Source organism: Phyllostomus discolor, chromosome 3 (genome assembly GCF_004126475.2).
Source record: "Phyllostomus discolor isolate MPI-MPIP mPhyDis1 chromosome 3, mPhyDis1.pri.v3, whole genome shotgun sequence".
Lineage (NCBI taxonomy): Eukaryota > Metazoa > Chordata > Mammalia > Chiroptera > Phyllostomidae > Phyllostomus > Phyllostomus discolor.
This window is the reverse complement of record NC_040905.2, coordinates 125,456,068-125,480,361: the sequence shown is the minus strand read 5'-3', so window position 1 is coordinate 125,480,361 and position 24,294 is coordinate 125,456,068. Positions and strand designations below refer to the sequence as shown.

General features: G+C 41.4%; 1 protein-coding gene across 2 annotated transcripts in view; it reads right to left on the bottom strand.

Moving 5' to 3' along the window:
- The window catches only part of DCUN1D3 (defective in cullin neddylation 1 domain containing 3), a 46,201-nt gene that overhangs the window by 8,226 nt on the left and 13,681 nt on the right, over positions 1–24,294 (bottom strand). For both annotated transcript variants that reach the window (XM_028531467.2, XM_036021401.1), the window contains exon 2: positions 427–962. In XM_028531467.2, coding sequence (XP_028387268.1) covers positions 427–857 — 431 coding nt within the window. In that variant the 5' untranslated portion in view covers positions 858–962. The remainder of the gene's footprint in view (positions 1–426; positions 963–24,294) is intronic.

The following is a 24,294-nucleotide window of genomic DNA, read 5'->3' as shown; positions in this document are numbered from 1 at the left end:
CTTTCCAACAAACAACCTCTATAGGGATGTATGACCATGACAATGTGCAATTAATCCTAGATAACTGGGCCAGCTGAGGGCACTCACTCTACAGGCACTCTCAGAGTCTGGCATGTGACAAGTGCACAATAAATATCGAAGTGAGGGAACTGACAATTAGGGGAGTGAAAGGTCTGAAGCAACAGTGAGGCTTGGCAGCAACTTGGCAACAGGGCTCAACATGGGTTATACTTCGTTTAACTTCAGGCAAGGATGGCAGGTGCCCAGTTATCCAGAGGCTGAATAGCTTTAGGATAATTTGACAGACAAAGAGAAAGACTTACCTAAACCCTTTGAAGCCAACCTAGTTTTATCCTAGCTGGGCACCACTGTCCAGTGGTGTTCTTTTTCCTTCTCTGCTCATTTGGAAAAGTATTTGTGACTAACCTGGTAAATTTGCACATGGTAGCAGCCTGGAACTTCCAAGCCAAAAGCAGCACTCGAAATTCTGTAGGATCCACACATAGGTCACTGCAAAAGCGCTCCATGCCTTCCTCCAAAATTGCATCCTCCCGCTCGTCCTTGTAGCGCCTGAACAGTTCTTCCAACCGCTGCAAGGAAGACTCTTCGGCATTAGACTTGGGCTCCCTCCCAGCATCTCCTGAGGATGTTGGCAGCTGGCAGGCCTCAGTGGCAGTCTCTGCCTTCTTGGTCCCATTAACGAGGATATCCCCACCTGGCTTGCCACAAGCTGGCAGCTGTTCATCGCGGTGGCCTGCACCTCGCCTGTTGTGTGATTTGCCGCTGGGATCTCGATCTCCATTCTTGCTGCCCAGGGTTGATGAGGGATTCTTGCACTTGGTGACACACTGGCCCATGGTACTGATAGCCTGGCCTCTAGAGTGGCCCCTTCTGGATCAGATGCCCTCGCTGCCACTGGCCCTTGAATCTCAACATGCCATCAGCCAGAGAAGCCAGCCAAACTGGAAGAAAATGAGAAAGTAGTCACCAGTGGACAAGGAAAAAGGATATGGAAGCCACCCTCCAGGGACTGGATGGCACATGGAGTCAACCACAAACCAGGACAGACACTGAGCTCATCAGCACCTTCCCTGTGAGGCAGCCCTGCACATTCACCTTAGAAATGCAGTGGCTATACAGCACATATGGAGAACCAATACAGAAAATTTCTAAAATTCCTACAATAATGTAGGCTACAAAGAAGCTGATTCATGTGCAGAATGCATCAAGGAAAACTATATGTTTACCAGAAATATTCCAGAGGAAATCTGTCTTGCTAACTTGCCATCACATAAGTTATTTGAACACGAACTAAACCAGAAGGAGCACATAAAAGGTTCATCTTCTGGTCTCTGAGGTCAAAATTCTCAGATTTCCTTTTCAAGTAGGATGAAGGGATACCTCTCTAGAAGGGGTATCTGCATCCAACACAACTATAGATTTCATAATGACCTCAAAGGATAAGGTAAAGAGTCAAGGCTACAAGAAGAGTCCCAACCAAAAAGCAAAGTAAAATTTGTCTCTGATCTCTTCAGAGTCCTTTCAGAGACTCCCACATAGTACATGAAATGCCCTTTCTCCACCTTAGGAGCCATCCACAAAACCTGTAGTCCATGCCAAGGTTCCCAGTCCCCAAGCAGCTTTCCTCACCACATCAGGTCCTCTGCAAAGTGGTATGTAGGCAGAATGCAAGCCAAGTTCACACTATCTATTAATGTCCTATAGGCCTAGTTAATCGACTCTGTCCTCCAAGAGGGTGTCTCCAATAGAAACATTTCAAATAAAAAACCTAACCCTACATCTACAAGAACTGGGAGGAACAATAACAAACAAAGCCCAGAGGAAGGAGAAGGAAGGAAATCAAGATCAGAAGTCAATGACACAGAGACTAAAAGAACAATTCAAAGGACCAATAAATCCAAGAGCTAGTTCTATGAAAAGATAACAAAAAATTGACAGGCCTTTAACCAGAGCACTCAAGAAAAAAAGAGGATGCAAATAAAATCAAACAAAATAAGAAAAATTACAACAAATACCACAGAAGTACAAAGGATTGTGAGAAATTACTATAAACAACTATATACAAAGAAGTATGAAAACCTGGGTGAAAGGGACAAATTTCTAGAAACATATAATACCCCAAACTGAATCAAGAAGTAGCAGAGAGCTTGAAAGGCCAATAACAGCTGATGAAATTGAAGCAGTCATCAAAAAATTCCTGGAACACAAAAGCCATGGACTGGATGGGTTCACAGGAGAACTTTATAAAACATTTAGGAAAGAGCTAACCACTATCCTTCTTAGACTATTCCAAAAAATCCAAGAAGGAAGACTCCCAAACTCTTTTTATGAGGCCAGCATTATACTAATCCCCAAAAAGATGAAGACAACAAAGAAAACTACAGGTCTATATTGCTGATGAATATAGGTGCTAAAATCTTCAACAAAATATTGGCAAACCAGATCCAGAAATATGTTTAAAAGGTGATAAAACCATAATCAAGTGGGATTCATCCCAGGGATGCAAGGATGGAACGATGTTCACAAATCAATAAACGTAATAGCTCCTTCCAGCTAAAATGGAGACATAGGTAGATGCACTTTGCCTCCTTGCTAAAACAAAAGGGCAACAACAAATTTACAGGAAAAAAACAAAACAAAAACAAAAAACAGAACTGCCAGAAAATCAAACTGTATGGAAGTCCAACATCCAAGGAGTTAAAGAAGAAACATTTATCCAGACTGTTAGGAGGGACAGAAACAGGCAGCCAGGGTGGAGAAGACTTACAGCAAGGCGCTGGCTGGAGGGGCCACCAGTCCCACATTTGCATGTGGATAAACCTGGAGGAACAACTAGGGAGAGAGACAGACTGTACAACCCAGGGTTCCAGTGCAGGGAAATAAAAGCCTCAAAACCTCTGGGAGTAAAAACCCACGGGGGTTGAGGCAGAAGAAGAAACTCCCAGCCACAAAGGAGAGTTCACTGGAGAGACACACAGGGTCCTAAAACCTACACAAAACCACCCACCTGGGAGTCAACATTCTAAGGGCCCAATTTGTTTATGGGCAGTGGTGGGGGGGACTGGAAGCTGGCAAGAGCTGAACAAACAATACCGTTCCCTCTTGGACCCCTCCTCCACATATTGCCAAAACTCAGTGACCTGGGTTGGCCCACCCTGGCAAATACCTAAGGCTCCACCCCTTACTACAAAACAGGCAGACTGAGACAAAAATATATGACCCTAATGAAAGAAAAGATCAAATCTCCAGAAAAAATACAACTAAGTGATAAGAAGATAGCCAACCTCCCAGATGCAGATTTCAAAAAAAAACCCACTGGTAATCAGGATGCTCACAGAAATGGTTGAGTGTGATTGCAAATTAAGGAAAAACTGAAGGCTATGAAAAGTGAAATAAAGGAAAACACACACGGAACCAACAGTGAAAGGAAGGAAACTAGGACTCAAATCAATGGTTTGAACCAGAAGGAAGAAATAAACATTCAACCAGAACAGAATGAAGAAACAAAAATTTAAAAAAACGAGGAAAGCTTAGGAGCCTCCAGAACAATTTTAAACATTCCAATATCTGATTCATAGGGATGACAGAAGGAGAAGAGGAAGAGCAGGAAATTGAAAACTTATTTGAAAAGATAATGGAAGAGAACTTCCCTAATCTGGCAAAGGAAATAGACTTCCAGGAAGTCCAGGAAGCTCAGAGAGTCCCAAAGAAGTTGGACTCAAGGAAGCACACACCAAGGCACATCATAATTACATTACCCAAGATGAAAGATAAGAAGAGAATCTTAAAACAGCAACAGAAAAGGAAAACAGATACATACAAAGCAGTTCCCATGAGACTATCGGCTGATTTCTCAAAAGAAACCTTGCAGGTAAGAAGGGGCTGGAAAGAACTATTCGAAGTCTAAAAGGCAAGCACCTACATTCAAGATTATTCTATCCAACAAAGCTATCATTTATAATGGAAGGGCAGGTAAAATGCTCCCCAGGTACTAAGTTAAAGGAGTTCATCATCACCATGCTCTTATTATATGAAATGTTAAAGGGACTTCTATAAGCAAAGAAGGTAAGAAATACAAACATTAAAATGATAAGAAACTCACAACTATCACCAACTGAACCTAAAAAAACAAAAACAAACTTAGCAAACAACAAGAACAGGAACAGAATCACAGAAATTGAGACCAGATGGAGGGTTATCAGCAGGGAGGTGGTGGGGGGAGAACGGGGGGAAAGGTACAAGGATAAGAAGCATAAATGGTAGGTACAAAATAGACAGGGGTAGGTTAAGAATAGTATGGGAATTGGAGAAGCCAAACTACTTATATATATATGACACGTGGACATGAACTAAGATGGAATGATGGTGAGGGAGGGAGGTACAGGGTGGAAGGGAATAAAGGGTAGAAAAAATGGGACAACTATAATAGCATAGTCAATAAAATATATTAAAAAATAAACGTGCCCTGGCTGGCGTAGCTCAGTGGATTGAGCGCGGGCTGGGAACCAAAGTGTCCCAGGTTCGATTCCCAGCCAGGGTACATTCCTGGGTTGCAGGCCATAACCCCCAGCAACCGCACATTGATGTTTCTCTCTCTCTCTCTATCTCCCTCCCTTCCCTCTCTAAAAAATAAATAAATAAAATATTAAAAAAAATAAAATAAACGTAACATCACATAAACAAAATGAAAGACAAAAACCACATGATCATATCAATAGATGTGGAAAAAGCATTTGATAAAGTACACCACCCATTTATGATAAAAACATTCAGCAAAGTGAAAGTAGAGAAAGTATACCTCAATAGACTAAAGGCCTTATATGAGAAACTTACAGACAACATCACACTCAACAGACAAAAACTATAAGCTCTCACCCTAAGATGAGGAATAAGGCAAGGATACCCACTTTCACTACTTCTATTTAACACAGCACTGGAAGTTCTAGCCACAGTGATCAGATAAGAAGAAATAAAAGCCATCCAGATTGGAAAGGAGGAAGTAAAATTCTTCCTCCTCCCTGCATTGTTTGCAGATGACATGACAGTAACACAGAAAATCCTTCACCAAAAAACTACTTGACCTGATAAGTGAATTAAGCTTAAGCAAAAAACTACTCAACCTAATAAGTGAATTTGGCAAAAACAGTGGGATTCAAAGACAGTATTCAGAAATCGAAGGCTTTTTGTACACCAACAAAGGAATATCAGAAACAAATAAGGAAAAAAATTCCATTTGCTATAGCAACGAGAAAAATAAAGTACCTAGGAATAAACTTAAACAAGGAGATAAAAGATCTATACTTGGAAAACTACAGAACACTGAAGAAATAAATTAAGGAAGACACAATAAATGGGAGCATGTACTGTGTTCATAAATTGCAAGAACTAACATCATTAAAATTCCCATACTACCCAAAGCAATTTATAGATTCAATGCAATCCCTATTAAAATACCAATGACATATATAGAACAAATACTTCAAAATTTATATGGAACCATAAATGACCCTGAATAGCCTCAGCAATTTTGAGAAAGAAGAACAAGCTAGGAGGGATCACAATACCTGACAAACTATATTACAAGGCCACTGTAATGAAAACAGTCTCGTACTAGCATAAGAACAGACATACAGATCAATGGGACAGAAATAAAGCCATGCCTCTGTGATCTATTAATATCTGACAAATTAATATCTGACAAAAAAGGAAGCTGCATAAAATGGAGTAAAAATAGCCTCTTCAATAAATAGTGTTGGGAGAGCTAGACAGGTACATGCAAGAAAAATGAAACTAGAACACCAACTTATAAGACTTAAATATAAATTGTGACACCATAAAAGTCCTAGAGGAGAACACAGGCAGGAAAATCTCAGATATCCCACATAGCAATATTTTCACTGATATATCCCCTAGGGCAAGGAATATAAGGAAACAAATGGGACTATATCAAATTAAAAAGCTTCTGCACAACTAAAGAAAACATCAACAAAATGAAAAGGGAACCTACCGTAAAGGAAACCATATTTTCCAATAATACTTCAGACAAGGGTTTGATCTCCCAAATATATAAAGAATGTAGACAACTGTACTCCGGGAAGACAAACAATCCAATTTAAAAACTGGGCAAAGGACATGAATGGACAGTTTTCTAAGGAGGACATACAGAGGGCCCAGAAACATCTGCTCACCATCACTAGCTATCAGAGAGATGCAAATTAAAACCACAATGAGATACCACTTCACACTGGTGAGAATGGCCCTCATAAGCAAAGCAACAAACAGTGCTGGAGATGTTGTAGAGAAAGGGGAACCCTGGTGCACTGCTGGTGGGAATGCAGACTGGTACAGCCACTGTGGAAAACAGTATGGTATTGGCTCAAAAAACTAAAGATGAAATGCTTTTGATCCAGCGATCCCACTGCTGGCAGTATAACCTAAGAATCCTGAAATACCAATCCAAAAAAACCTATGCACCCCAATGTGCATAGCAGCACAATTTACAATGAATAGCCAGGAGCTGGAAGCAACCTAAGTGCCCATCAGTAAATGAGTGGATAAAAAACTGTGGTACAAATGTGGTACACAATGGAATACTACACAGCAGAAAGAAAGAAGGAACTGCTAATCTTCACGAGAACATGAATAGAACTGGAGAGTTTTATGGTAAATGAAGTAAGCCAGGCAGTGAAAGACAAATACCATATGATCTCACCTGTAAGTGGAACCTAATCAACAAAACAAATGATCAAAACAGAACCAGAGAGATGGAAATAAAGAACAAACTGACAGTAAGTAGAGGGGTGGGTGTGGGGGATAACAGAAGAAAGAAGGGGAAGAGCCAAGTCAAGGAACATGTATAAAGGACCCATGGACAACGGTGTGGGGACTGATGTTGGGAGTGGGGGACTGGGCAGGGAAGAACAACAGGGGAAAAACTGGGATGACTGTAGTTGAACAACAATTAAAGAAAAGGTTGTCTCCATCTTAAAAGCAGGGCTGATTTATGCAAATACAATCTCTAAATGGTAGGAAAACTGCTACATGAAAAAGAAAAGTCTACGTAACGAACTCATCATGGTGGTTTATTACTAAGGTAATTAAAAGGTGTTTTTTATTTTTACTTTTTTAAGATTGTATGTTGTATGTATGTATGTATTTCTGAGAGGGGAAGGGAGAAAGAGAGGGAAAGAAACATCAATGTGTGGTTGCCTCTGGGGACCTGGCCCACAACCCTAGGCACATGCCCTAGACTTGGAATTGAACCAGTGACCCTTTGGTTTGCAGGCCAGCACTTAATCCACTGAACCACACCAGCCAGGGCTAGAAGGTGTTTTTTAAAAAATGCTAGAAATTCTGGGCCAGGAAGGAGTAAGACAATTTCCCCGATGCCCCTGTCTACTCAGGATTCTTAATTCTTACTTTCGACTAGTCCACTAGAAGATCTATCTACAACTTAATACAGATGGTCCTTGACTTATGATGATTCAACTTACAATGCTGCAAAAACTATGTGGATAATAAATTTTGTGAGATACACTTATTATAAAACAGCCTTTTTGTTAGATGATTTTGTAGACTACTATAAATTCTGAGCATGTTTAAGGTAGGCTAGGCTAAGCTGGAATGCTTGGTAGGCTAGGTGTATTAAATGCATTTCGACTTATGATATTTTTAGCCTACAACAGGTTCATTGGGGCAAAACCCACAGTAAGTGGAGGAGCACCTGTACTTATAAAATTTTACCACCTTCTATAACTCAAGTTATAATATTAATAGAATTTAGACCAGGAGCCAGAAGTATAATAGGGCAAGTGGACCAACCAGTATCAGTACCATGTCTCAGCTCTAAGAACCTTCAAGATACAAGTTCAATGGTCTTAGGAGACTGATAGTAGGATAGAGGGTGCTTTTTATGGAAGGTTGAAACTTTGAACTTTACAGAAATTTAGCTTCCTCCAAATAGTGCCTGGATAAACTCGAGATTATCATCAAAAGGAACTCTAAGGTAAAGTCTGAGTGTACATGTTTAAAATGAAGAGCAGAATCACTCTGGAGTTATGGGAGATTCATTGTATCAGGGTGTGTCCTATTCTCCACCCTCAAAAAGAATAAATGAACAGAGAGAAGTCTACGTCTGTACATGCCCTCAAAAAAGATTCAGTTTCACTTAGTCTTCAGAAACACATCAAAACCCTTAAACAGTTTTTGATGTAGAAAATGACAGACACTAATAAGTATTTTTAAGCCTTTTTATGCTTTAAGAGTTCAACGCCTAAGACAAAAGCATAGCTTATTAAGCATATAAGCGAAGCAACTGTTTGAGCTGAATTATCTCAAAACAAGCAAGAATATACCATGTGGCGGGTCTGATTTCCAGATTTGTGTTTCTAAATACTAGAACTACTAAAAGTAGTTGCTTTCTGAAACAAAGCAACTGAAAGAAACAAAAGGCCCAGACTCCACCTTCCCCTCCATGCTTGCGAACTGGCTGCTCTAATTCCAGGAACCCTACTCACCAAGGTCTGTTGCTCAGTTCCTGCTGCTGATGGAGATCCAGGTACCAGGTAGGGTAAGAGGATTTCGTGGCCTCCCTCTGACTCACCTACTTCAGGCCACTTACCCCACTCCCACCAGACAGATGTGTCATTGTACCAGCTTCCTCCAAAGCCTTGTGCCAAGGCCTTCAAGTAGGGGCAAAAAAGGTGGGCTTCCCAAAGACTCCAAATCCAACTTACAACATAGCCCCCAAGTTAAGAGCATCTTTGATGATCTGATATAGCACAGCCAGCTGAAACCTGAAGGCTTTTAACATGCCAAGCAGATGAGAAAAAGAAAGGGAAAATTGACTTAAAAAGATGATCAATCAGCAAGTGTCAGCATTACGTCCCTTTCTTTCATTCTGGTCCCATCTTTGAAATACCCCCATTCCCACTGAGTATTGAGGCAAGTGGTAGGCTTGAGACAAGAGGAAATGTTTTCATATATGATGGTGAGGACAGCCGCCTGACTATGCAAGTGGGCTCTCTTCTATTATGTCTACCTTCTAGTTCTGTTCCCACACTTTCCCCAGGCTCAACCAGAGTGCTCAACCCTGGGTCCCAGGCTGCCCACACTTCTTTAAGTATTTTACAGTTGAAATTTTTTCTGGTCCCACTAGCTGTTGGCTAATAGCTAATAATAGCAGTTATCAATTATTGAACATTTGATATCATGCTGGACATTGGTGCTAAGAAAAAGCACTAGTATGGACATTAAAACTCGTATATCCTCACTACAACCCTATTTAAAGACAAACTGAGGCACAAAGCAAATTACCTAACATCACAAACACAAAACATGGTATGTCGGGCTTGAGAAACCGTGACCCTTACCTGCTGAGCCCACCCATAACAGTGCATCTAGAGGAAAGCCCACAAACAGATGGGTCCCAAGCTCAAGAGTGTTACCACACAATTCCAGAGTAGTGAGTCTTTCCATCAGCCAGCCACTGGAAAGACAACAACATGTGGTCTGTGCCCAGTGCTCAAGGAAGGTGTCCTATTCACTGCCCTCTCCCAGGTGAGTCCTTGGTGATTCAGGTAGGACATATGCCCTTGGGCTCAGCCTCCCAGAGGTGGGGACTAAAATGATTCCAGAGGCCCTAACCCTGTGAAGCTTCAGCTCACTAGTATGGTTCAGAGATCCAGCTCTGCCAATGCTGTCTGACCCTGACTGACACCTGAATTTCTTCAACTTGCAAATATTATCTGCTTCACTGTTGTAAGAATGCATCAGGAAATGCAGATGAAGGGTACCTGTCACACACTGTCTCCCTACCTCCTGAAGCCACTTAACATGACAACTATTATCAGCCAAATAGTATCTGGTTAGCCTACCAGAAACCCCAGCTTGTCCCATCAGAACAATGGGCTCCAGGTTACTGTTTCCCAGACCCTGCCAGGACACCAACCCATCCTTTAGTCATGCACTTGGGTCTTATTCAAAAACAGTCCCTTGAACCATGGCACTGATCCTGCTCAAGGCACCACTGCCCAGAAACACCTGGGAGATCAGGTTCTCCATAGAATAAGACTCCTTGTGACAGATTTTGAATAAAATCAAGCTAAGTTCTGACTGTCCCCTATGGACAGTCAGAATTGCTGGTCACTCCCTGTCCAGTGGGCAAGCTTCCAGCCAGTTCCAGAGTCCTTCCCTTTCCACTTAGTCCCAGGTAAGTTTGCAAAAAAGAGTATTTCTGAGTACTCATTTCTTATACTCAGTTTAATGGAAATGCCTTCCCATTCAGTTCCCTGCTAAGTGTCTGAAGTGAACAGTATGGGCACTCCAGAATCAAATGTCATCAGTAACAGCATCATTATCAATGAATACCACTCTGTATTTATTAGTACATTATAATAGATCCACATAAATGTAGCTCAGGGAATTCATTAACCCCATTTCATAGGAAAAGAAGTGAAGGCATACCATTGTCAAGGAGCTACCTAGGGAGGCAGAAACAGGAGTGGAATAATTAAGAGTGTAAGCTTAGCAGGCAGATAAACCTGAATCTGAGTCACTGGGATGGAACCAGCTATGTGGCTTCAGCAGGTAAGTTTAAAATTGGACAGCTGGACCTCAAGGACTGCTGGGGTATCGCAGTAAATGCGATAATCCATGTAAAATGCTCTGCCCAATACCTGACTCATAGAAAGGACTCAGCCATTTATTAGAGTTGTTAATATCAAAAAAAGTCCATGACAGAATCAAGCCTCTCTTGTAACAGTGCCCTTTTCTGAGGCCATCCCACTCTGCCACAGCAGACAGGCATGCGGAACTCCCCAGGTGCCCACAGCAGCTCTGCTCACAGTAAGTGGCTGCTGCCTCCTTCTACTAAGTGGCAAAAATGAGTTGAATGGAGCCAGGGACGAGGAGGGGTAGAGAGAAAGGAAAGGCAGAAATAATCTGGTGACAGAAAACAAACAAACAAACAAACAAACAGTTATAGCTTGGGGATTACCTGAAAGATGGAAGACAGCAACTGCTCAGCCTATGCTGGACCAAGATCAGTCTCCAGGTTTTCCTCTTCAACTCCAGCAGCTTCTGTCTCCCTCCTTCCTTCCCTCTCTGGACATCAGCCTCCAGCCTCCCTCCTTCCCTGGGCCAACCCTGGCTGCTGTTCATGGACATGGGCTTGGCTGCCTGCCTGGACCCAGGCCTGGAGCTGATGGCACTGATGGGCTGAGGGCAGTCCTGGAGGCTGTGATCCCTGCAGGCGGCTCTGACCCAAAGAGCAACCAGGAAGCTGCTTCCATCTCATGGAGTTCTGTGAAGTGACCACCAGGCTAGTCCCTGTTTTCTAGGACTTACTGTCTACTGCTGAGAAAAAATCGCCTTTTGGAGAACTGAACAACCATTAAGGGATAAACCGCACACACAGTGCAAAAGGAGACAGGAAAGGGAGAGACGAGTGTGAACTCGTGTTACAGAAAGAAATGTGGAGGGACTAACGAGGAGGAACTCACAGTTGTGGGACATGAGTTGCACACTTCACACACATCCTCACCTTCACATTTCCTAACCACTGGACTATCAAAGCTTGTACCCATTATGAAACAGGTTTCTTCACTACTCAGCATTGAGCCTAGGAAATGAAACCAGTCCATCAGACCGCAAGGCCTGTTCTGAGTCATTCAATGACTGGAGCATGGAATGGAAAGGAAGGAGGCAAAGAGCACATCCAGCTGGTTCATGTTGAGAGGTGATTTTAAAATATGTATTGATAGACTTGGCTGGTGTAGCTCAGTGGACTGATCGCGGGCTGCAAATTGAAGGATCACAGGTTCGATTCCCAGTCAGGGCACATGCCTGGGTTGCAGGACAGGTCCCCAGTAGGGGCCACATGAGAGGCAACCAAACATTAATGTTTCTCTCCCTTTCTCCCTCCCTTCCCCCTCTCTCTAAAAATAAATAAATAAAATTTAAAAAATATGTATTGATAGCAGTATCTTTTAAGTTACATATATTCACCGAGGAGACTGATATAAATTGTTGCATTTAACCCATTACAACACTGTTCGGAAGAGAATATAATCTTCCTTTTACAGAGAGGAAAATGAATGGAGATTAAGGGGTTTGGCTGAAGGTCATACACCAGTCTATAAAGGAAAAAGGATTCCAGTTCTGGTGTCTGATGTATCATTCCACTTCACTGGCCTTACTCTGTTCTCTGTCTGCTAGGATGTGTGCTAGGATATACCTTTCCCCTAGGGAGGTGATAATGAGCAAGAAGAAAAGATACATTATTAACACTTGGGTGTTCTCGAGTGGTACTTAGTCAATAGGAAGAGAGTCAACTCCCAGGAAGCCTTCAGTTCTGAGTAATGTGTACCCTTGAACAGGTCATTTAACCTCTAAATTTCTGGGATCCTAACATTGAAAAATGGGGTCTGGACTATTGTGGGATTACCTTCACTTTTTGTTACCCAAAGAGGATAAAGTTCTAATTTGCAAGTCTTCTGAGGACAGACACTGTCCTCCTTAGAGAACAGCTCTCACATTTCTTGCCCAAGCCTATCCAAGCCAACAGAAAACCAGGTAAGACCAAGAGAAGAGTGAAAGCAGGGCTACACCAATCTGAACAAGGAGTGAAAAATTACCCTGTTGTTCCAGCCTTCCCTCTCTCTCTTTAATCATCTTAGTTTGATCTCTCCAGAGTCAGCAACAGGCCCTGACATATGGAAAACAGACCAGAACAAGGTGGCTCCATACTGCAGCTGGTTGGTCAGGAAGCCCACTCAGAGGAATGCTATGATGGCTGCTAAAGGGAGTCTGTTACCTAAGGAAACAGCCCTGGGAAATAAGCAACTAAAATCAGGAGGCAAATGCTAAGCACCAAACACCAGAGCGTCAGTGTCAGCAAGGCTTCCTTGAGAGAAGGGACTAATCCAATCTACCCTTCTCATTCTTTTCCTATGTTTAGAAGCAAGAAGCCACTGACAAATGCTGGTGTTTCTACATATCAGTAATAAGAAATCCATCTTTCAAACTTTCAACTAAGCAGTTAGTAGAGCTAGTCAGGTGCGTGCTTTTTTTCCTACTCTATCTGCCAGATACTCAAAGGCCAAAGAACATGAGGACATGAGTTCCTTAGCTCTTCATTGGCTGCCAGGCGCTGAAGCCGCTGCACAAGAGCTGCCATCCCTATGGGGAATCTCAAAGCCAAGATCATGAGGGCCCCTGTTCTCACCAGGCAGCTGCAGAAGCTGAATGACCAACTAAGAAAAGGCTGGGACTAGGTGGTGCCCATTTGTGAGTTACTTCCTAGAAAGTAAATTTGCAAAATTAATGAGGAGGAAGGCTGAGCATTGTAAATGCAGTCGCTTGCTGTCACCTGGAACTTGGGATTTACAAGATCGTCTTTGGAAATTAGGTCTTACCCATAGCAACTTGGGAGTGGAAGCTCTTCCTTCTGCTAAAGTACACAGGCCCCATCTGCTGCTATTTTCACGCTTTTAAATGGCTTTTTGTCCTAAAATGTACTGCAGCAGCAAGCTAAGACAAGAGTTGTAATTAGGGTTGGTAGGAACACATGACTTTCTACATCAACCAATCTTAAAAGTGAAAAAAAAAAAAAAAAAGAGAGAGAACAAGGATGAAGGGAGAGGGAAGGAAGGAAACAGAAAAAAATTTTGAAGAAAATAAACTAATTGGTATGTTTCTGTAAAATAATCTTAGCTCCTAAACCAACCAGGTTTGCACAAAGTAATTTTTCTTTTCTTTTTAACATGTTCTTACCGTTCCTTACCTTGCATATTTCAAATACACTAATAAGAATATCTACCCAGTTAAGACCTGAGGACTGCAGCCAGTTTAGGTTGCTAAAACAAATACTACTTGCCAAATACAGCCAAGCCAACACACACACGCACTATAAAATTTCCAAATACCAAATCATAAAGCCTTTTGGGTCTCTGGACTCCAAAACTAAACTATATGATTAATCCCCACATAACTCAAAATAACCCAAAAGGAGTCATATCACTTTACTGACCCATATTTGGAATATTTTTTGCTGTCATACTACCTACTTCTGTGCAGACAGCCCCACTGAGGGCACAGAGTCTTAAACTGGCCACTATTTGCTTTTTCCCCATCCTCTTTGATTACTCCCCCTGTTTAAAGCCAGAGGGCTGGGCTGTACTAGGTGTGTGCTGCATGGTATCATAATGAAAATGGCACACCCGCCACACTTTGTCTCTGATTTTAAGCTTGGAGTTTATCTTCTTACCTAGCAAACGGACACCCTGGACCCAGGGGAAGGGAGACCACTAACCAGATACAAATTCCCTGCTTCCCTTAGTGTGTGGATACCAGCCACTTAGGTTGAGGATGACTAATCCTCAACACCCAATCACCACATCAACTGTTCACTTTTTAGTCATCTTTTCAGGAATTCAGTTGTCAGTAACTGACTGAAAAATAGTTAACTGGAGATGATACTTGGTTTTTGCATCTAAGCCAAAGGAAGGCAAGAAAGGAAATTATGAAATGAATCAAAAGATGAGGAAGGAACCCCATACAAAGATGACATGCCTTAAAGGGGTATATGAGTGACCTCAAATGTCTCTGTGTGATTCCCAGAGCTACATTTTCTCCAAGTAGGCCTCAGATTCACTACACAGTAATTCATCAATCTCTTAAAATGTTTGCTAATTCTTTAAGGAAAAAAACCCAAATCCATTAAGCCACATTTACCAGTTTTTCCCTAGAGGCCCAATATGGTAGCTGACTGTTAATGCATAGTTATTAGCAGGAAGAGGAACAGAAAAAAAGGTCTGTACAATCAAAGAATATCTGTTTTCAGCCACTTCAGTAAGCTAGTCAGAGAAGGGAGGCCACTAAGGCTTTTTCTTACACTGCCAAATTCAGAAGCATTCCACATTATTATATAGAATTTAAAAAATACAAAGCAAAAGGGAAAGAAAGTCCCCTAGTAACCTGCCACCCACAGTTAATATGTGGGAGTCTATCCACACAGTCTCTTCTATGAGCACACATAGGTGGCACAGAGATGGATGGCACCCATGCTTGTACATATTATGCACATGGAACTTTTAAACAAAACTGGAGTTGTACTGTACATTCCATTTTGCAAATTTTTCCATTGCCACTTTGGTATATCAATATTCTCATCTCATACAATGCTTTTAAAAGAGCAGCAATTCAATAGTAGTACTAGCATTACTACTAATGTACTAGCCATTTCATGTAACCCACAGACTATTTATATTCTACTATTCAATCTGTCAAAACTTTGGTGCTGTACTGCAAAGGGGGTACAAAAAGGTTGAGACTCTTTTAAAATATATTTAAGTCTTCCACTGGATTGGGATACTACAATTTGTTCATTTAATCCCATTGTTGGACAATAATGGAACAATAAACAGGATATGCAGCTAATAAACTAAAATCTTTATAATTATTTCCTGAGAACAAATTCCCAGAAATGAAACCAACAAATCAAAATATATGCAAAAAAATTATATAAATTATCCAATGTGAATTCCAAAAAAGTAGCGATAATTCACATAACAGCAATATATTAGAGTATATATTTCTCCCAACATCATCTTGTAATACTGGCCATCTAATTAAGTTTTTAAAAAATCCTTACCCAAAGCACATTAAGATATTATCTTTAAGGAAAAATGTCAAACTGCCAAAGGAAGATGGAAAACAGGTAAAGAAGGAAACCATTTGCTTCACTGTAAATCACTTCAGAAAGGCTGACAAATCCAATGGTTCTAGCTCCAAGGACTGCAAAGCAGTGTTGGTAAATAGTGATTAGGGGCAGGGATTGAAGGGCAGAAAGAGATTAATCAGAAGGACATCTTTCATTTATATATGAATTTCCCAAATTTATTCTTTCAAAAGAAAAGCAACCTCTCTTCCTTGCCCCCACCAAAAAGAAAAAAGAAATGAAAGAAAGAAAGAAAGAAAGAAAGAAAGAAAGAAAGAAAGAAAGAAAGAAAGAAAGAAAGAAAGAAATGATGATTCCCATATTAAGGTCTGATGAATACTAGTCCCCTTATTATACAGGTTTAGCATCAAGGGTAGAAGGGTCTGGCCAATGTAACAGCCAGAACCTAAGGGAAATCACATTCCCAGGGAGCTTGAGGCTTGCTCAAAATAGAACTGTGGGCCCTGGTCCAGCAGCTCAGTTGGTTGGAGTGTCATCCTGTATACCACAGGTGGCAAACACAAGGCCTGCAGGATAAATCTGGCCCTCCACCTTGTTTTATTCAGACTGGCACCTTGTTTCTAACAGGCGGCAGTGCAGAGCTCTTGCTTAACTATTAAGGAGTAGTTATGTTTATTTTAGTAGTTAATTTTAGTTCTAAAATTACATTTGGCCCTTTGAAGGCAACCGCAAGGCTGATGTAGCCCCTGGTGAAAATGAGTTTGACACCCCTGCTGTACACCAAAAGGCTGCAGGTTTGATCCCTGGTCAGGGCATGTACAAAAGGTAACCAATTAATGTTTCTCTCTCTAAAATCAAATACAAATCCTCAGGTGAGGATTTAAGAAGAAAAAAAAAAATAGAACTGTTGAACCCCTGGAAATGATTAATATGCTGGCCTACCTTATCATATGGCCCACAGACTTATTATATGGGCTTTCTAATTCAAAATGAAGCCATGGCTACTACTACTGCATGCAGTCGAGTCTTCCCTGGCATCCAAATTCTTCATCAGAAGACCCCTCTTGCTCGCTCTTGGCCAAGTGGTAGGGTGGCGCTCATTATGGACCATGTGACTCAGGCCCACCAAAGATCACATGCCCCTGGCTTCAATGACTGGATCAGGGATAAGCAGGTGACCTTAGCCAGCCAGAGTGAATTAAGTACTGCAAACACAGGAGGCTGGAGCTGCTACACTAATCTGATCAGAAACAGCCACCAGGGAAAATAATAATGCCTAAAAAGGGTTAAATGGTCGCTTCTTACCATGGAAGCCAAGAATAACCACCACAAGTGACAAGGAGAAAATGAGTTTTGAAGGCATTATTTGCACCCTGAATCCAACTGTACCTAAACTAAAGTCTGATTGAAGCCTAAATTTCAGTTATATCAGCCAATAAACTCCCCTTCTGCATAAGCCAAATGTTAGGTTTTCTGTAATAAAAGGAATTCCTACCAAGACAGGCTCTGTTACTCACATTTCTTCTATTCACAAAACAAAGAAAAGAGAAGATCTGATACCTGGACCTTCTGATTCACAAACTGGGGCCAACTTACAGGGCCACAATTTCAACCCAATATATCAAGGGAACCCTTATGTGAACATTAGGACCAGTAACAAACTTGTGCAAACTGTAAAATACCATTACAGCTGGGCCATTAGGATGCTATTTATAAGATGCTATGACAAATAAGCTAAAATAACCTTCCCAATTTCAATCTTCGTAGCCTTAGGCTCCTTCAAGCAAATATACAGATGCTTTAGTCTGTTGTGCATACCTTTCTTTACATTCCAAGAAGAAACTTTCTCCCAGCACTCAGATGTCACATGAAAGGCCATAAAGCAAGAGCTCCTGGAAATTTCTTTGTGAAATAACAGTATGACCAATCTTCAGATGTTAACAGATAAATTTGATCACAGCCACATCCTATGAAACTGAAAAACCAGATCTGACCAGAACTTTGCTACCCTCTTGGTTTCAATTGCTATTACTGAAACAATTTCTCTTTGGTTTCAAGTACTAAAAATGCTGTTTAGAAAGTATTTAGGTTTTGAGGTCAGTGATAGGAAATGCTCTTGTCTATGTATCTCTATTGAAAATAAAGTTCCCTATAGGCTGAAACTTGAGGCCCCAATAGAATAGTTACTGACTTCTCAAATGTGTGCTCCTATGGTCAAGGGGTACATTAACATTTGTAAAGATAAGCAAATAATTAAATTGAAATAGAGATCTAGACCTGACAGCTGGTACCGTGGTGTTACATGCTTGGCAAAGTAAGACATCTGATGATCCCAGCCCAGTCCCTGCCCACTTCATGGCAAAGCTGCCATCACTTAATGGCCATTGCAATGCTGTCTACTATAACTCTGTGCTGGAAGAGGGTGTAGGAGGTAAATGGTAATGGAAAAACTACAATAAAAAGATGTAAAATTATTATAATGGGGAAAAAAAACCCCTCTGTGCTAACAGCGAGGTCCTATTTAAAACAAAACACCATGAGAAAATCCTAAAATCAGCCTTTTGAAAAAGGCTGATTTCATGACTTCAGCAAGAGGCAGAGTTTACGATACCCATTTTTTTCAGGCTGCTTGTTGACCCAGACATGGTTGGTTACTCCTTCTAAAAGCACCCTTTGAACCACTGCAGCCCCTGAGCATTGAGGGCTTTAGTCCCAATGTTTACAGCAATCAGGAAAGCTTCAAGGAAAAGTTTCTTCTCAAGACTCACGAGAACCCAATGGTACCCATAGGCTGCCTGGGCATGGTGGCTGCCCTCACCTTTACGCTTCTACCAGAGTTAGAGCCAGCACTTCTAGCTCATGATGCCCAGCTAGATAGCCACCCAGGGCTTCATGGTCTCAGCCATCTTGCTGGGTTTGGCTGCATTTGCTCTTAAATCTAGACCCTAAGTCTGCAGCCTGGCCTTGAAATCTCCACAGAGTTTATTCGCAGGCCTAGGAGCAACCACCAGTCCTGCCACCAGATTTATTCCCTCTTCTCCCCTGACAAGCCCCTGTGTCAATGGGGGAGGAGTTGGCCAACTAAGTACCTGATTTTTTTTTAAATAATTTTTTAAAGATTTTATTTATTTTATTTTAAGAGAGGGAGATAGAGATAGAGAGAGAAACATCAATATGCGGTTGTTGGAGGTCAGGGCCTGCAACCCAGGCATGTACCCTGACTGGGAATTGAACCTGCGACACTTTGGTTCACAGGCCGCGCTCAATCCACTGAGCTATGCCAGCCAGAGCTGAGTACCTCATTCCCCCCACCCCCAAAATCTTAGGCTCTGTTCCGATTGGATGTTCCATACTTCTATTTCTGCCATACCTTCTCCACCCCCTACTTCATAAACTCTGATCCACTTGAAGGACGAAAAGAAAGAAAATCCTAAAATCAGCCAGCAGTACTATCAGCTATTTTATTTTGGTCATCAATACCATGGAAAATGTGAACACAGATTTGGACCCCAACACACACACAGACTCTATGTCCTGTGACTGGGGACCATGAAATGATGTACATCTTCTCAAAGGCATCTGTACTGCAGCCCCACCTTCCCTCCACTTAACACCAGCTGGCCCTGCAGCGTGTGCCTTCTGTAAGAGCAGGCCATGCTCTGGGTGCAGAATGACTGGGCTTGTCCAGCCAAGCTCTGCTGTGCCCCAGCACATACCTAATCACCCTGTGCCTCCACTTTCTCACCTGGAGGTTAGGGAAATCAAAGGGTCCTTGGTATCAGATGGGTCTCAGCTCAAACGCTGAGATACAGTCCCTGTCCAAACTAAAGAATCATCTCACTCTTATCCAGCACAGTACGTTATTTCTTCACAGCACAGGCCACTCTCAATCTCTGAAAAATTTTTTTAAGATTTTATTTATTTATTTTTAGAGAGGGAAGGGAGGGAGATAGATAGAGAGAGGGGGGGGGCCGGAGAAACATCAATGTGCGGTTGCTGGGGGTTCTGGCCTGCAACCCAGGAATGTACCCGGGCTGGGAATTGAACCTGGGACACTTTGGTTCCCAGCCCACGCTCAATCCACTGAGCTACGCCAGCCAGGGTGAAATTGTTATTTGTTGACTTATTTATTGTCTGGTCCCATACCAGAAAGTGAGCGCCTTAAGAACAGGAATTTTACCTGTCCAGTTCTTGATCCTGTGTACCTCAGCTATGCTACATAAGCAATGTTTGATAAATAGCTGTTAAATGGATAATAATCACTGATATATACTGGGTACTTCTGTTGAAGGCACTAGTCCATGTACTTCAAATGCCTTAAATGATGACTAAATAAGTGAGTCCAACATACCGAGCACTATTCTTATCACAGTTATTTAGTACAGGTGACCCCTAAACAACACAGGTTTAAACTGTGTAAGTCCATTTACCTGGATTTTTTTTTAAAATCTGTACTGCATTTTCTCTTCCTTAGGATTTTAACAACACACCAATTCTGGTTATATGACGATGTTACCAAATACTCAACAGCAAAGGGAATGGAGGCCTAAGGGTTCTTCATTGCCTCTCTCAAGAACAGGTTCCTAAGGTTCAGTTTCTCCTGGACCCTGTCCTCCCAGCACTCCCCACCTCATCACTTCCCAGATGTGATACCAGCACAGCTTCTTGGCCAGTACTATGTGTCCCTTCTCTCCTCACTCAAGTGGACTTTCACCTCGAACAGAGCAAAAGCCAAAATGTGAAGTTAAAAAAGGAAGATGTCATCCTGTCATGCCTCCTTTGACCTGCACCTCAGTCCCTTGGAGAAAATTCACATTAATAATGGGATCAGTCCTGCCTCTGTTAGCAAGGAGAAGTCCAGAGGGTGTAGTGAAGCCATGGCTAAGTAGCATCCCAGGATGCTCCCAGGTTTGCCAGTGGGTGAGCCTCAATAAGAAACTCTCCACTGCTGGTCTGAACTGCATCTTCTCTACCTCAGTTAACAAAGGCAGCCCACTCAAAGTGCCTGCAGACACCAGAGCAAAAGCCAGAAGCTTTTCTGAATACTGCACACTGACCTCAAAGGACTCACAGCCAGTTTTATACTCTGAGATATTGTATCTTATTCCACTCATATTTACTGAATTTGCTTGATAACATAGAGGCTTTTAACTAAGGGTGGAAGCAGGCACCATTGTCGAAGATGAGAGATGTGGACCATCAAGGTCTTCCATCTCGTCAGAACCATTGGAAACAATGGGCTATGTCTATGTATGGACAGCAAGAAAAAAGGCCAAGAACTAAAGTTCTAATCAGGGACATCAAAGCCAGCTGCAGCTGCCAAAAAGCAAAAGGCAGACTCCAACTTCACTGGGTGGCAGGTCCACACATTCTGTTCTCCCCATGAAACACCCAGCTCCTGCTCCCTCCACCCCCAGGACTAGTAATAATATTTGGGATAGCAACACTAGTGACTTTTCTAGGAGAATGTTTTACAAAAATAGAGATTCCAATTTTAGGTCTAAAATCAAAAAGAAAAATAGCCAGAATTAGAAGTTTGTTTTAACACAAAACATTGAAAAATTACAAGTTTAAGCACTAGTAGCTGGGGACAGGAATCACACTACCACATTTCTCAGTAAGTCAAAAAAATAGTGCAGGCTTGTTTGACACTGGATGGCCACAGTAATAGAATTAAGAAGTCCACTGGTGTCAGGTAATGGAAAACCAAAATGACATTTGCTTTCAGGAGTGGTAGGAGTGACACAAATGAACGGTTATAGCGACTGACAAGATAGAAACATTAATATACGTTTTTTGAGACTAGTAAAAGAGAAAATGTTTGAAACTCTAAACATGACTCATTTTTCAGAAGTTAAATCAGCTTAACAAGGGAAAAAAAAGCCTTCTAAGCTATTAATAAATCACTAAGTGAAATATCTCTGAATTTCTAACACCCATTCCTGATTAACATACCTTTTGTCAAAACAAAAGCCAAGCACAGGCATTTAACAGTAAGTTCCTACCCTTTCAGTTATGAGAATCACTCTGGTGGACCTAGATGGGAACAATAATTAATCTTCAGGCCTAAATGGACAGTGTCATGATAATAAGATAATAAAGACCCCCCCCAAAGGGCTTCTGGGTACCATAAATTATATAACAAATCCACTTCTGCCAGGCAGCCAGGATTAGCTCCTACTCACCCAGAGTACCACTCCATATCAGAATGGAAGGTAAAGTTAGCATCCCCCACTGATCCGGCAAAAGATAGTGTTCTCACTGCACACCACTCTGCTGACATCAACTACTCATTGCAAAAGAAGTCAACCTCGTATTAACAACTTTGATACTTGCTTCTTCCCAGTCAAAAACTTTTTATAAAGACAGGAAAGAAAAATATTTCACTAATAAGTTTTTCTGACTGAATTTTTAAAATCATCCATTATGACTTTTTATTATTTGTTTCTATTACACATTCAAGGTTTAAATGCACTGTGCATTATTTACTCCTATAGAACATAAACATTCGTGACTCTCAAGCACTCAAAAATGACAAGTACATAGAACAGAAAGGATGTCACTGTTTCGGTGACAGTATCTTAGATTGCCAGTCCTAAGAAGGCAGAGAGTGTGTGTATGGTAACATGAAAAGAGCTAAGTAACATCAAACAATACTTTCTAAAGATTCAAATGAAAAATAAATACCTATTGTGTGCCTAGTGCACTGTGCAAATCTACATACATGCACAGTACTAGCCTCTTTCACATGATCTTGTCTACAAATACTTACATAAAGTTTACTATGTGCCAGTCTGTTTTCAAAACATTTTACATCTATCAACTAGTCCAACAGCCCAACAATAATACCCCTATGAGTTAGGTATTATCATCATGATTTTATAGATGAGAAAACTGAGGCACAGAAAGTATAAGGAACTTGCCTAAGGGCACAGAGCTACCAAGTGGAAAAGCTAAAATTCAAACCCATGTTTTACTTTCTCAAAATTAAGATTAATCCTTTTTAAAAATCTGGAAGTTCAAACTGACTCTTTCAAAAAAAAGTATACAATAGAATGGGGTTCTTTGTTTGGTATGCGTAAGTCTTTCAGTCACTGCAAAATGAGCGACTGAACTAGACCAATGTCTTTCAAAATCTATCTGCAACCTTCAGTGAGAACAACACTTTACATACTGACCAAATAAATCAGTACATGTGCAACTCGAAAGTTTCTTACAGCAGCACCCACTCTCAGTTCTATGATGCACTCTACGCTTTTCATTTTGGGGGGGATGGGGGGATTGGTGTTAAATTATTGATTATAACCTACTTAATTAGATATGACCCACAGTAAGAAAATCTCATGATTAAACTTAAAGACTTCCTCCAATGGCTTCATTGTTCCAGATACACCACTAGGCATTTTATAGCTGTTATAGCAGTTAATCTCCACAGCTACTCTATGAGGCTGGTACTACTGATATTCCCCTTTTACAGATGAGAAATAAACTCAGAAATAAAGCATCTTATTCAAGTTCCTACATTGTGGCACAGACAGAACTCACCAAACATTCCATCTGCTCCCCCCAGTTCCCCAGCTTCTTTTTAGTTAGGTGGAGAAATATGCCTATTTTGGACCAATAGGCAGATGTCATACCTAGAATTTCCAAACCCAAGCATAGAGCTGGCATGTTACATCCCAGCCATCTTGTCCCCTGTTATGGGGACCAAGAGAGTCCATGACAGTTGAAGATCCATCAGCCTGGCTCTCTAGGTGATTATATAAAGCAAACACCCTTCAGCCTACTGACCCATGTGGAAGCTGCAAGCAATAAACTTTTATCAGACTCAGACAAACTTTGTAAATTCTAACTCCTCAGTAATTCTACAGCTCAGGCCCCTGCTGTCTTTACTGCAGTACCCTCACAAATAGTTTAATCTATTCTTTTCTCCAGTCTCTCTGCCACTGGACTGATCTAAAATACATATACCCACACACATGCTCCAAGGGAGTATGACATTATTTAATAGTACCCCTTTATCTACACAATAAAACTCAAAACTCAACAAAGCACACAAGGCCCTTCTGAATTTGGCCTTGATTCCTATCATTCTCCCCCTCATTCCACAGGCATCCCAAAACATCTGCCATTCCCAAGATGCTATAGCCCCTTGAGCCACTCTAGTTTTACGCATGCTGTTATCTCACTTCTGCCTGGAAGATCGCCTTACTCTCTAGTGTTGGTCTTTCAAGCCCAGTTCAGACTTTACCTCCCACAGGACTCCTCTCCTGTCCTAGAGACTCTCTGTCCCTCCACACCTTCCATGACAGCACTTACACTTTTTAGTAATGACTTTACATTTTCTAATTGTTCTGATGTCTATAACTGTTAGATGTGTTTTCCTGCCACACCATAAATGTCATTAAAAACCAGATTCACAATAGGCACTCAAATTTATTGGTATAACTGGCAAAACATAAAAGTATTTCTTTTTCCTGAAACATCATGTAACCAATTCTAGGATAAGTCCTTAAGAAAAATTCAGACTACATATACTTCACTTTGAATTCAATAGTGAGGAACTCAAATTTGGATGCCAAACTTTTCTAGCT